At 40.1% G+C, this 14,972-nt stretch overlaps 1 protein-coding gene across 1 annotated transcript in view; it reads right to left on the bottom strand.

Moving 5' to 3' along the window:
- Positions 1 to 14,972, bottom strand: part of DMGDH (dimethylglycine dehydrogenase) — a 69,209-nt gene that overhangs the window by 16,006 nt on the left and 38,231 nt on the right. Inside the window, exons 8-14 of the mRNA XM_074952672.1 lie at positions 14,501 to 14,670; positions 12,791 to 12,944; positions 11,680 to 11,845; positions 10,413 to 10,543; positions 8,512 to 8,729; positions 7,451 to 7,608; positions 6,847 to 6,906 (exon numbers count right to left, since the gene is read on the bottom strand). Of these exons, the coding sequence (XP_074808773.1) occupies positions 6,847 to 6,906; positions 7,451 to 7,608; positions 8,512 to 8,729; positions 10,413 to 10,543; positions 11,680 to 11,845; positions 12,791 to 12,944; positions 14,501 to 14,670 (1,057 nt within the window). The remainder of the gene's footprint in view (positions 1 to 6,846; positions 6,907 to 7,450; positions 7,609 to 8,511; positions 8,730 to 10,412; positions 10,544 to 11,679; positions 11,846 to 12,790; positions 12,945 to 14,500; positions 14,671 to 14,972) is intronic.

Raw genomic sequence — 14,972 nt, 5'->3', positions numbered from 1 at the left:
GGGGGGGGGCTCCGGCTGGGGGCACAGGCTCGGGCTGGAACTAGAGTCAAGAATGTGAAATCCTTATGTTTAGATTGGAAAATATTCGCAACCAATTGGATATAGCAGTTGTCTGTGCAATAAATACATATCCTTGGCTTTCTCATCTAAAGAGTATCCAGGGTTACAAGAAATACAATATTTTTAACAATAGTGCATTAGGGAGGGCCTTCATGGCTCTCTGCTTTCAAGCCACACTGTCAGCCTATTTGGATGGGAGTTATGCTGGCATAGACAGCAAATTGTTTTTGTCCATACAGGTCTGGCCAGGATGAATTATTTACTTTCTTGCAGCTTATACTGTTACCTGAGAAACAAATGGTTAACCCCATTCTTGGCTCAAATGCCTGTTATTGCATGGGATCGACAACTAGAATACTTGCCATGTAATGAAAATGTTTAATTAATACGGTGGTTGCTCTATTTGCCTGGTCAGCTGCAAAACCAAGAAAAAAGAATATGAAAGAAAGGTTCTTTGTGACGTACATGAAATAATGTATTTCTAACCTTTATTATTTTATTTTTGCATATTGTTTTTATGGGGAGTGATTTTAAAAGTTTAATTGAACTTAGGAGAAGGGTTGATTTTGTGTTTTTAGTTTTTGTATTTTAAACATGCTTGTTTTACTGTAATGTGTTAATTTTTAAATATGTATTTATTTTTGTACACTATGGCCTAAGGCTAAGATGCTATATTAATAAACAATACTATTTATTCATAAATAATACTATGTCTGTGTTTATGTTCGGGGAAACAGGACTATACATTCTTTGTAAATAAACAGGATTGCATCAAAGAAATACCTAACACCTTCATCAATCTCTCCTACTAACAGAAATAACCTGCAACACTTCAAATATTGGCTAACAACACGGGTCAAAAAGGTTGACAGTAGAAACACAGAGTGTCTCATTATCTAGAATTATCTTCCCACAAACTAAACTACCCAGTTATCTGATGAAGTGAGCTGTAGCTCACGAAAGCTTATGCTCAAATAAATTGGTTAGTCTCTAAGGTGCCACAAGTACTCCTTTTCTTTTTACCCAGTTATTGCAACTGGTGTCCAGATGATGGCACTGTTGTGTATAGCTTAAAGGAAAAACTGAAAATTCAGTTCTGTAAGTAATTTTGTATCGTTGTATTCTTGATGACTAGTGGCAATATTGCATTCATCTTGACATTGGGAAACATGGAAAATCTTTCTGAAGAAAGTTCATTTCTGAAAGCTATTTGAAGTAATATGGAAATTTTTCACTATAATGTGAGGCTGGTTGAGTGTTCCTAATGGTAAAAATGACCTGTGATTTTGCTTAGTGTTTCACAGATAAAGTATCATTTTAATCTTTGAGTGTTTAACTGAAAACACTTTGCAAAGCTTCTCAATAATTATCCCATTAGAAAGACTTCTCTGTGATTTATATACATGGGAAGAAGCAGCAGCCAGAGAAAGTTTCCCCTTCAAAATGATCTTTCCCCTGATTCTAAAAGTCCAATAACTTCCCAGCCAGGGAATGAATTTTTCATTCTTCTATTTTTTTTTGTACACCGCATTTTTGCTAATTACAACACACTATGTACTTCGCTCTTTGCCCTTGAGACCTTTTGTGGGGCCTCATCCCTTTTAGAAATTTTACCAATAAGCACTGGTCCTCCTGCCACCTCCTCCCAATGTATCTTCTCTTAATCATGGCAAATGTAATGTCCATAAATGCTCAAAAATGGTTACTGAATATCGGGTCATTACAACCATAAATTATTGTTGAGAATGTTGTATTATTTTGTCATAATCAACCATTTTATGTGAATGAGTGCTTTACAGTCCTGTATAATGCCTTCACATTTATAACATACAAGTACAATATTCAACAGGAATATAGAAATGCCTCTGCATATATAAGGCCCAATGTATTCTGTGATTCTAAGTCCTGAAATTTGCCTTGGAATTCTCCCCTTGCCAAAGAATTATGCTTCACAATCTTAGCTTTTGTTTAAAAAAAATGTTTCTAGCCCTTACTGTTCCAAAGATAACCATGAAAATGTGAACCAAGTATAAACTGAAGTAGTGGTGTCTTCCTGGGCCTACAGACTGCCTTAAACAATACCTTTGAGAGATGGTAGTTGCCCAATTCATGGGAATGGGTTGTTAATTCTAAAATCTAAAGATGACAATACAAACAACAACATTGTTAACTATTTCACAACAGATCAGTTTAGGAGAAACACCCAGCTAATGTGCTTACTGTAAAATCTCAAAAAATCCAATGGTCCTCACCCAGCTGCCAAAACCTCCAGCTTCCTTCTCTTCTTCTTCAACGCTTAGCCAGACAGTTGGCCGTAGTGATCGTTCGCCATTTGGTCTGTTCCTGCACAACCGCAAAGGTTTGATGGCCTGAGAGTCCAACATTGGAACAGACTTGATGAACCCACATAATAGGGGGTCTGCCTCTGGACGGCCTCCGTCCCTCGGTTGGTGGAATTTTATCCTGGATGTTACAAGCCACCTGGAGAACGGCGCTCGGTGGAACGTCTTGTGGCATCCTTGTGACATGTCTGAAAAGCGTAAGGCGCAGCCTGTGGACAATGGATCCAGTAGTCTGTAGACCCGAGCGACCATAAACATCTGCATTACAGATGAAGTCATTCCACTTTATGCCCAGTATATGACGTTGACATTTTGTGTGGAAAGCCTCCAGCTTTGTCCAGTCTCGAAGTGTAGTGTCCATGTTTTGCAGCCGTACAACAGTATGGGAAGGATACAGCTTGAATAAATCCTGAACTTGGTTGTCATACTAAGATGATGTTGATTCCATATCCTTTGTAAACGGCCCATGGCAGATGCTGCAATGCCAATCCGATGGAGAACCTCCGTGTGAGAATTGGAGGAGCTGGTAAGTATAGAACCCAGATAGCAAAAGCTGGAAACTGATTCAACAGTTTCGCTGTTCAAAGAGATTGGAGTCGCAGGTGGACCTGGTCCTAGATTTTGCAGTTTCATCTTTGACCATGAAACATGGAGACAAATCTTAGCTGACTCCTCTTCCATATGCTGGAGTGCCTCATGAAACTTGTTGAGGCTCTGTACTAAAAGAACAATGTCACCAATGTAGTCAAGGTCTGTGAGTGAGAGATCACCAATCTCAAAGCTATGACGGAATGCTGCATTATTAAATCAATTGCCTGACAAAAGTGTGCAGGGGCCAGAATGCAACCCTGCCTAACACCAGATATTGATTTAAAAGGCACTGACATCCAGCTCCCCGATGAACACGGGCAGTGGTTCCATTATGCAGCTCTCTAATCAAGTCCAGCAGAGTGGTAGGGACACCTACACCCTTTAAGGCCTTCCATAACACAACATGGTCTACTGAATCAAATGCAGCCTTAAGATTAACCTACGCTACATGCAGGGGCTTCTTGAACTCGCGCTGTATCTCTGACAACAAGCGAAGGGCCAAAATGGCATCTATTGTAGACATGTTCCTTGTAAAGCCTGACTGTTGGGGACAGTGCTTCCAATGTAGCAAAGGCTCCAGGCGTGCCAGCAAAACATGCGCAAACACCTTCCCTGGAACGGAGAGCAAGGTGATCGGCCTGCAGCTCTTACATTTGCTGCATGGTCCCTTGCCCCTGTAGAGTCAGATCACAATATCATCTTTCTAGGAGGTTGGCAGAGTTCCACACCAGATGAAAGACGGCCAGAAGTGATTCTGCTACAAGATCAATAGCACATTTTAGCAGCACTGAGAGGGTGCCATCAGCACTGGTTGCATGTACGTTTTTCAGTTTAGAGATGGCACAGTTCAACGTTGGTTCATTAGTACAAATGTCTGGATCCGGAACTGCAGTGACTGCCACATCATCCAGCTCTGAACAAGCAGCAGCTGGAGGATGGTTCAGGACACTGTGATAATGTTCCACCCAGCATGAGAGAATGTCATTATCCGATTTGTATGGATGGCCTTGGCTGTCGTTCAGGATGCCGTTTGTAGTAACTACCTCTTGACCGCTGAGGTTGCGAATGGTGCGGAATGCTGGCTTCAAGTTGCCCCTGGCTAAGCCAAATTTGACATCATCCGCCACTTTGTTATAATATGCCTTGTGATATCGGAGTGTCAGGGTGTTAAATTTTTGCTTCAGCTGATTACGAGTGCGCGTATCACCCTGCTGGCGGGCTGCGGCTTTCAATTTAATGATCTGGAAGGCCTCCTCCGATAGCCATGGTTGGCATGCTGAATGCCTGTAGCCAATCATCTGCTCAGCAGATTGGTTGAGGGTAGAGGTGAACAGGGACCAGGCAACCTCCACATCATCTGGCAGATTAGCTAGACCTGAGAATCTGTTGCTGACATCAATACAAAACCTGTTGGCTAAACCTGGCACACACAGTGTGTCGATGTCAAACTTCTTCATCATCGCAGAGGGCTTACCTGCTTGTTGGAGCATCAACACCATACGGGTGACCACTAGATGGTGATCTGTGTTCACCGCGAATTCTGCACCACGATATACTCTACAGGAGGCGAAGAGATGCCTATCGCATGTAATGATGTGGTCCAATTCCTTCCGAGTGACGCCATCATGAGAGATCCATGACATCTGGTGTATGCGTCACTGCTTGAACTATGACCCAAGAATGGAAAAATTCTGGGAGGCACAGAATGTAAGCAAGCAACGAGAGTTATCATTGGGTGTGCCTGAACCATAATGACCTGTTCAAACCCAGTTCGCAGGGAGCCTGTAACTACATTTATGTCACTCAGGATCATGAGATTATCATGTGGAGCGACTGTGCATACTAGATGTTCCAATTGATCATAGAAATGATCTTTAACTGAGTCAACAGATTCCTCTGTCGGCGTGTAGACGACTATGACAGTGAGGTAACCGTGCCAATGTTTAAGACATGCAGTAAGTAAACGAGGAGACATGGGTATCCAGGTTGTCAGGGAGGACTTGGCCTCACTTTGCAGTAGAAGTGCTACCCCATATAAATGTTGGGGCCACCAGAATACAGAAGTAAAGAATCTTCCACCTCATGATGTCCGTGATCTATTGGCCTTGCTTCTGTTAGTCCTGCGATTGATGTACCAAAACAGTCGCGTGAGACAGCAACATGATGACCACGCCTGTGAAGAGTTGCAACAATCCAAGTTGCAATTTTGGTGGACTGTCAGAGATCACAGATACAATTGGATGCACTGTCACAAAGTACTGCAGACATGCCTGCTGACATCAGAGGACGCGCGTCCCCAGGGGGGCTTTGGCACGAACCCATCATGTTTGCACCGAGGGGAGACAGCACCGACAAGACATTTACAGCTGAAAGTAAGGCAGGGGCTTTAACCCTGGTGCTGAGTATTAGGTTATTCTTGATACCATCTGTGAACTTGAATATTACACCCTGAGAAACTTGAGATATACTTTGTCATAAAATGGCTTTAAAACTCTGGATACAACTGGAACCTTCAGATGTCACTGTCATGCCCATTATATGCACTGCTAAATAATGACAAGGTTCTGTCACATTTATTTTTCTGTACAAACTGGACTTTATAATTTTATGGCTATCACTGAACCTTTCCTTTGGATAGCAACATTTGACCGTGGTGCTCTTTTAATGCACTGCCAATTCTGTGTTACTGCTTAAAAGAAAATTAACTATTACTTCAGAAATAGACTCTAATAATTATTAAACATCTTTGCATATATATTTCAGGCTCTTGGATGATCATTTGCATCAGTGTACATCTGGAGAAATTCTGTAGACTTCAATCAGATTGCAAAGTGTAACCCCAAGAAAAAAACTGATCTATTATCTATATAACTAGGGTAGATACAACGGGCAAGTTGTGCCAAATTCTGATTTCATTTGCACCAATTTAAAGCTGGAGTGACTCACATGATATAATTCAAAGCAGAGTCTAACCTATACTATTTTAATTGTTAGACAGTTTGAAAGGCCCATTAAAAGCAATAACTACATCTATTATTTTGAACATAAAGTTTGATGCAGTATAAAATTTGCCAATGAATTATCCCCAAACAATTATGTCAGTAAAGAGAAGTATAACTTGTGTTAATTCCTGTAGTTTATATTTAAATACAACCAATATTATGCCCTGAGCCCAGTCCCACTCCCTACATTTCGAATTATGCAACAATCCATTTTGCTGATGCCATCTCTTCAGTGGCTTTATAACTAAGTTTTACGCTAACACTGATTTAGCTTATTGTGTCTAATTCATCAAATTCGCATTGAGCAATTCTTTTGAAATATTTATTGCTCAGGCCAATATTTACTATACCAGAATAAATATCACATGAGATCAGAGAAAATACTGCTGCATTGAATAACTCATAAAATAACAGAAGGCATATTGAAACATTTCCGGTTCGCTATAAAACAAATGTAGCAGTGCAATTAGTACATTAGTACATTAGTCTGCTTTAAAAATGATACTTGCCTTGAGGGTCTTCAAATATCCAATCTACTGAAAATGCTATTATTTTAATATGTTAAAAAGATGTACATACTCGTATTTGTACGTATGTACATAGATGGTACATTTAAAATTGTCTGATCTAATATATAATTTTGGCAAAAACAAACGTGGAGAAAAATGTTAAACCTTTTTTGCAAAAAAGCTACTTATAATAAAGGCATTACTTTAGCGTAACACTAAGACTTTGCTTCACCCATTTACAAATATCTGTATTTGCAATGCATAGAAAATTGCTTTTTCTTTTAAAACGCTTATGGAAAGAACCTTCCAGATAACATAACTTTTAAAATAATACAGACATACCTTGTTTAACTTGATAAAATAGTCCAGTCCAGCTTCCAGAGGATTAGTGTCACAGTTCATCTGTTAGAAAAATAAATATTTAATCCATAAGTGATGGCCCCGCAGGTTCCCCCATTGTTTTCACTTCTTTTGTTTCTAGTTTTCCATTTAATCCTTTTTATTTTTTATGTATAGTGGGTTAAATTCTTCTGTTAGCCAGGTGCAATTCACCGAGAGCTGCACGTGTGTAATTTTAAGCAGAGTACCTAATGCTATCCATAATACAAAATGGAGCATGTTTTAACATACACAATAAAACTACAACTCAATAAGAAATGAGACATCTTGTCAAAATAAAATGAAATCAACACAACCATGAACAACTGAGGTGCATCCCTAATAGATATTTCTCTGCCAGAAATTTAATGAGTATAGTAGTTATTTTTACGTGGGAAAGGCACAGTTCATCATAATAGTAGTTTCCCCTGACTAAAATAAAATCCGTCTGATTTCTCTCCGTTGCAGATTGAGAAACCCAGAACAAAATGTAGCTCTTTCTATCTAGTTGTGACTAAAACCCATATTTAAAAAAAACTGAATTGTAAAAATAACTGTGTTTTCAAACCTCTGCCCCCCAGGCCCGGAAAGCTTTTTCCAGCCTTAAGGCATTCAGAGCATAAGTTCCAAAGTCATCGATTCCTTCTTCCTGGCCTGCTTCCATGATGGCATTGTATAGAGCTGCAGAATCTTCTTTTCTATGGTAGAGTTCCCAACCCAGTTCACCTGTTATAAAACAAAGGTTAACTGACTAATCAAATCTAGAATTAAATAATCCCAATATATTTAGTGCTAGCATTATTACTCCAGAGATAAATGCTATGAAAATTAGGGCCAAATTTCCCTATTACACAGAACACATTAGTAAGGGAGTGCAGAAATTTCCCTTCCCCACAGGAGCTCCTGAAAGAATTGTGCCTCAGTACATAAACAATGGCACTATTACTATAATTTAAACTGATGACCCAAACCTGGGAAATAAACGATTCAGTAAGAAGAGGACAGGAAAGAAGGCCAAAGTCAGAGATGATGTTTAAGGGACATGTAAATTATCAATTGGTAAATTACTCAAGTCTAAGTCTACACTGGTGTAATATATAAACTGGAAGATGTCAGTTACACCACCATGGACTGCCTCAGACTGAGCTCTGAATTTGGCTCAGTATGGTAGAGATGGACATAGAGACAAATGAAAATAAAAAGTGACTGGCACAGAAAAAAAGGGGAAATAATAAAAAATTAGCACTTATGCTTTCTGTTTTCAAGGCACTTTACAGATACTAATTTAGTAGTAATTCAAAATCATTCCTTAACACTAATTTCCCACCAAAGATTACAGTTTTCAAAACTGGCCTTTAGTTCTGTAAAAAAAAAATTATATATATATATATACACACACTTTGGTGTATTTTTTTGTTTGAAAGATCTTGGAAATCCTTCTTAGTTCCTAACCAGAAAATGTTTGACAACCAACGTACCGTTTCTCTCTCATTTATGTCTATTTATAATTTGATTAATCTAATGCTTTCGAACACATCATCAGTTTCATTTCTCAACATAATTTTAGTCATACCAGTTATTTTCCTGGCAGCCCAATTATTCTGATAGTCTGTTTTCCCTACCTCTTACCTGTATAGGATATCCTAATAGCAGTAGCAGCAATATCAGAAAGTTTAATATGTCTGGACTGAAGAAATTTAAATGCAGAATCACTAAGATCCTCAGTGGTCAGTTTCTGGAGAACCTTTCGGGCAAATGGACCTGCTATGCCAAGTACTCCCATCTCATCTGTAATATTTTTAATCTCAACATTGTATCCACCCTTCAGTGCCTCCTCTTCTATCCATCTGCATGTGAAAGACAAGAGTTTTATTAACATTCTCATTCAAGGTAACAATTTTAGCATTTGTTCCTGGGGCCATAGTCCATAGATTTATTGTAACATTCAAAGTAAGTGTTCTGTACGATGATGATAATTAAAACTTGTGCACTTGTGGTAGCGCCTAGAGGCCCCAATCAAAGATCAGAGCTCTACTGTGCTAGGCGATGTACACACACACAAATAATGAAGAGCCCAAACAGATTGCCATATAAGTATTCAGCAGTGCTTGAAAAGACAAAACAATATGGAAGTCATGGGTATGAGGCAGCTGCCAGACATATTGACCAAACTACCTGCTTTAACCCATTAATCTGGCAATTACTAATATTTATTTATTATTAATCATGATGGGCCAAATCCTAAGGCCTATTCCCAGGGAGGGGAGCTCCACACCAACCTGACTGAGCCTGAGGATAGTCAGGGCAGTGTGAAAGAGGGCATAGTGATCAGCCACACCACCATCATGACCTGTGGAGGCCCTAAAAAGAATAAAGTGTTCATGCAAATGAGGAGCTACTGAAACTGCTACTGCCACTGCTGTTGATTTGCAGACAAGAACCTTCTGCTCTTGCTCCTGTTGCTTCCACTGCTATGATAATAGCTGGAGCAGTAAGGCTTGCAAGTGCTGCTATTACTCCCCAGCTTTAACAACTAAAAGGGGATTCTGGATCCTACTTCTTGTGCCACATTTCACCAGATTCTCTCTTCCAGACCCAGTTCTTCTCTTCTGGGGCACAAACAGTCCCAAAATAATCAGAAAGCCTATTTGCTCTGAACAGCACAACCCACATTCTACTGTTTTCAGGGCAGTCTCTTCCCCAGTATACTTCCCCCTTCTTCCCTTTCTTCCTTGGTAATGAAGCAGCTGGACCTGGCAGGCCCTCTACCCTTTCCTCCCTGATCCCTGAGTCTGCAGAAGAGCATGGGAAAGGGAGGGATTTATGAGTATGTTTCTTTCCAGGAACCCTGAACCCTCTTGAGACCCAACTGCAGTGTATACTTCATCACAAAGGCAGGTTAATAACTGGTGTAAAATAAGTTTTTTTAGATGTAGGATAAGTGCAATAGATAAGTGCAATAATTGAGGCAGTTTAGTACAGAGTTAGAGGAGAGGTTTTAAAAGGGGAAACAGCGGTCCTAGAGTAGAGGGTCGAAAGCATCATAGGACTTAAAATGGATATGCCTTTAGATCCAAAATATGTGTAACCACAAAGGCAACAAAGAAGAGCAAGCAGTAAACACAGTGAGCATAAGAAATCTCTTAAAACAGATACACATTCCTGACATAATCATACACTGTAGATTCCTCAGATTATTTAAATTGTTAGTGAAAAGTTCAGCTTTAACTCTTAACAACCAAGTCTCTCATAAAGTTCACAAAATAAATAAAGAAGGTAGTATTCAAAATCTTATAGTATATAGTCTGATAAGTTTTCTTAAGAAATCCCAAAGCATAGTTGGGGGACCAAACAAAACTGTTTAAGTTCTTTACAAATAAATAGATTGAGCCAGTTCTGCCACTCTTATTCAAGTTTAGTACCTAAATATGCAAGTATTCCCATTGATTCCAATAGAACAAATCACAGAATAAGGCATCACTCACAGATGTATCTATCTGTGTACTGTATTTACCTATATACACACTTACCTCAGATCATGGAGCTCTGACCCAGAACCAGTCACCAGCAAAAACTCCCCTGGAGACAGGTGAGACACGGTTAGCTCAGCATAGACTTGGCCTCTCGGTGTTAACATGTGACTTATATTTGTAGCACCCATCTACATAGTAGAACATATAATAATTTCATTTGCAAAATAAATCCTTTGAGCTCTTGCAGGTCCTTGGTGCAAAATGTGAAAACAAAATGCTTGTGTACATTAGTTATACAAAAATCTTTAACCATATCACTTATATTAGAAAGTATGACTCTCTCTCTCTTTCTTCTGTTTTTAACCTCATTAGTAGAAGATTAATGTCCTATTGCTCAGGATTATGATTTATAATGGAAATTTCACATTTTTCATATGAAAGAAATTAAAAATGAGTTGCTTGAAATAAAGGTTTGGTCAAGGTCTTTATAAATATTTGTTATGTGTATGTTACAGAAGACTTTCTCAAGCCAAAATTGATTGAAGAATAGATTTCCAACACAAATTCAGTCATAGATTCATAGATATTAAGGTCAGAAGGGACCATTATGATCATCTAGTCTGACCTCCTGCACAACGCAGGCCACAGAATCTCACCCACCCACTCCTGCAATAAACCTCTCACCTATGTCTGAGCTATTGAAGTCCTCAGATCATGGTTTAGAGACTTCAAGGTGCAGAGAATCCTCCAGCAAGTGACCCATGCTACAGAGGAAGGTGAAAAACCTCCAGGGCCTCTTCCAATCGTCCTGGAGGAAAATTCCTTCCTGACGCCAAATATGGCTATCAGCTGAACCCTGAGCATATGGGCAAGATTCACCAGCCAGATACCCAGGAAAGAATTCTCTGTAGTAACTCAGATCCCACCCCATCTAACATCCCAATTTTTTTTTCTTAAGTTTGCTGTTCATCAAAGCCAAAAATTGTGCTTGCCTTATTCACACAATTGTTCCCCTTGAGTCATGTGAATAAGGCATGCAGGAATTGGTACCAAAAGGATGAGCATGCCACGAGCCTGCCAAAGGTGTCTAAGAGGTGTTTACAACTCTGAGTTAATCCAATATAATCTCCGCTGTGTATAGTCTTGATCTAGCAAAAAGTCTCATTTGACACAAAAGGATTTCCAGAGGATTCCTCTTTAGTGTTTTTTCTTTGAGATGAAATACAGAGATGATCACATTATTATGCCTCTGCTTCCCTGTCTCTCATTTCTGAAACTCTTCCAGCGTGACCTAAATTAATAACATTATCACAGTTCTATTTACCTTTGGAATGACATTTGCAAACAGGTGATCCAACAGTTTAACCGAATCATTCCCTTTGACAATAAACTTGCCAAATGGTGTCAGGTCAATCACACCAACTTTTTCCATAACCTGCTTATATTCACGACCCACAGGTTCAAACCAGTTCGTGCGCCAAAAACTGGGTCTGAAACAGAGTATTTACGCACATAAAAAAACAGAATACACATCTGGTTATTACAGTCTAGCCATTTTGTGATCTATTCAGCAAAATATATTCCCAAAATTCTTTGTTTTGCAAGTCATTCAAAAGCATTAGAACCTAGTCTCTCTTATTTTAGGTAGTTTATCCATTATTTTCCTCAGTGTAACAATGGGTTAAATATTAATTCATTTAACATGAGAGTCAAAAACAAAATTGGCAACAATAAACTATGTAACAGTTTGAATTGTTAAAGTGTAAGAAAAAATTTCTACTTCTTCATTAATTAACCCTGGGTAAATTTACTGCTGAATTTGCTGAGTCCTTTATTATGGGTTAGATTGTTGAAGGCTTCTCCCACCTAGCTGCACAGGGAAGAGTAGGGCTCCCCTTACTCCACTGCTGAGCCTTGCTCAAATTGTGACTACAGCTGAGGATGGGAAAACAGGGCTTCTTGCCTGATACCTCCCACTCGAAGCAAACAGGCAGGGAGCGGAGAGCAGAAAAAGGTGGGGAGGATCCTGGGCCCCGCCACCTTTACTCACCGGTTGCACAGAGGGAGTAAGTTAGTTCCATGAAAAGAGGTGAAATAATTTATTCCCTGCAGAACAAGTGGGGAGTAAGGGAGGAAATGTGACTTTATAGTTACAGTTTGTTCTCTAGTCTGCTCCCGGCCAGTGCAGCTGCATGCTGCGGTTAGTAAGGTTACAGTGTAATTCTATGTGTGTGCTTTAGAATTTATGTATCTTTAGAATTAAATAGATTTTAAAATATAGATAACAAAATCAGACCAACCAAAAAAATAACAGAAGAGTTGCTTCTGAGACCTTCTTTGGCTAAACTGACTGAAAATCCTAATTCAATCCTAATTCAATCAACTCTTGCCTTCAGGACAATAGACCAATACAAAATTGGTAATTGTTCATTTACTTGTATCCAATCTCATCTCCAGGCTTGTAGAACCAATGAGGTTGCTCCCATCCTGCATGGAAACCCATTGAGCATTTAGATTTAAGCACTTCATAAAGCCCACTGACTCTCTCTGTAGGTCTCCCAGCAAACCTTTCTTCTTTAGGATAACCAACTAGAACGGAAAAAAAGAAAAGAGGGACACTAGATATCGTACACCAAGAAAGCAAAACATGTTAAAAAAAAGTCAGCAACTGCATACCTAAAATAAATATTTCTAATATAGCTACAAAGCAAATTTCTAGAGCAGTGGTTCTCAAACTTTTTTTCGCGGACCACTTGAAAATTGCTGAAGGTCTCGGCAGACCGCTTAATGACCTTTCTAAATGTTGTGTGTACCATTAGCTAACTACTGTAAAGCGCTTTGGATAAAACCACTATATACAAAAAATCTTAATAATGGTTAACATTTTTTTGTTCTACAAATAAAAGCACACAACTCATATTTTAATATCAGTAATCTTACCTTTCTAATGTGATGGATATGCCCTCTCTTCCCTGCTGCAGCAGCCCCCAAGCTGGGGCTGGGAAGGAGGGCCATCTCTCCCCGGCAGCCGCAGCCCTGGAGCTGGGAAAGTCACCTCTTTCTCTGGCCGCCACAGCCCTGCACATCCCAAATTCCCCCCACCCCCTCTTCTCACCCCACTGCCCCCTCGCACCTACCCTATATTCCCCCCAAGGCCACCACCTCACCTTACATGTGCGTCTTCTCCAGGGTCCAGGCACCTAATTAGTGGAGCCATGCCTGCACAGCTCCAGTAATTAGGTGGGTGGCCCTTCATTCTCTTGTGTGTGGCCGTCCAGGTGTGCACCTTAGAGAGAACTATCTGTGGACCACCTGAATGGAGCTCGTGGACTGCTGGTGGTCCCTGGACCACAGTTTGAGAACCTCTGTAGAGGTATTTGGTATCATGCTACCAAATCAGAAGGGTAATGTTTTCTATTCATTTTCCATTCACTTTGCACAACTGCAAAGTCTGCATGAACAAAGGGAGTCGGGTGTTGTGATGCTGAATGTCACAGTGCCTAACTTTTAGGCACCTGAGTTAGGTGCCTAGCCTCCCTGTACAATGAATGGGGAGAGAGAGACAGCTTAGGGTATGTCTACACTGCAATTAAAAACCCACAGCTGTCCTATGCCAGCTGACTCAGGCTCACAGGACATGAGCTAAGGGGCTGTTTCATTGTGATGTAAACGTTCTGGCTTGGGCTGGAGCCTAGGTTATATGAATTGTAAGATGGAAGGGTCCGGTAGATGTGCTCACAGGGCTCCTACTGGATTGGGCCCCAGATATGACTTAGCCAGCCAAATGCCTATCTTCCCCTGCTTTGTGATGCATTCTGAGGCCCAGGCAGGAGAGATGCCTGGAGTGAGGTAGCAGTGAGCATACCCAGAGGTAGACACTTAGGCACCCAGGGAACTTTTACCTGGAAAATTTAGGCGCCTACCGGGTTTGGCTGCAGTTTTGTGCATTGGAGTGGTTCCCATAGGACTTAGGCACTTAATTCCTTTTGCGCATCTAGGCCTAAGTGACTACACTAGTTGCAAGGCAGTGGGGCATCAGGCTTCATCTTTCTATTAATCCACAACAAAAGAAAGGAGATGTTTTACACAAGTGCAAAGTCCTATATTTCAGGATATGAAAAATGCTTTATAAATTATCTTCTTACCAATGTTGTTAAATCCATAAGACTCTCTTGCTTTTGTTGCTGTATATTGGGTGGTGATCCATTTTCCATAGCGATTGGGATCTAATTCTATTAGGTCAAAAGGAGGCTCCCCACCTAGGATCCAATCACTGAGATACTTTCCTACACCTCCAGCATGGATAATGCCATATCTTTAAAACAGAAACAAATCCTCCAATATTGAGTCATTTGAAATAATTTTTCAAAAAGGCATCAATTATTACAAATTCTCTTTGCACTGTTTGATAATGTTTTGTCTAGGAATTACTCAAAGCCACTGTTATTTCCATTTTCAGCAACCAAGTTAGCTGCCTCTAATAGATGGCACTTTGAGGTTACAGGAAGCAGTTCTATTCTGATTGTTTTATTGCCCTCCCCAGAGACAGAGAAAAACCGTCACCCTGTCCCCTTATCCCAGTGTTTTTGCACAGCCAGTGTCAGTTCTCCCCTAAAA

Source organism: Natator depressus, chromosome 5, assembly GCF_965152275.1.
Source record: "Natator depressus isolate rNatDep1 chromosome 5, rNatDep2.hap1, whole genome shotgun sequence".
In the NCBI taxonomy this organism is placed as follows: Eukaryota; Metazoa; Chordata; order Testudines; family Cheloniidae; genus Natator; species Natator depressus.
Note: the sequence above shows the minus strand (reverse complement) of the source record. Positions and strands in the feature narration are given on the sequence as shown.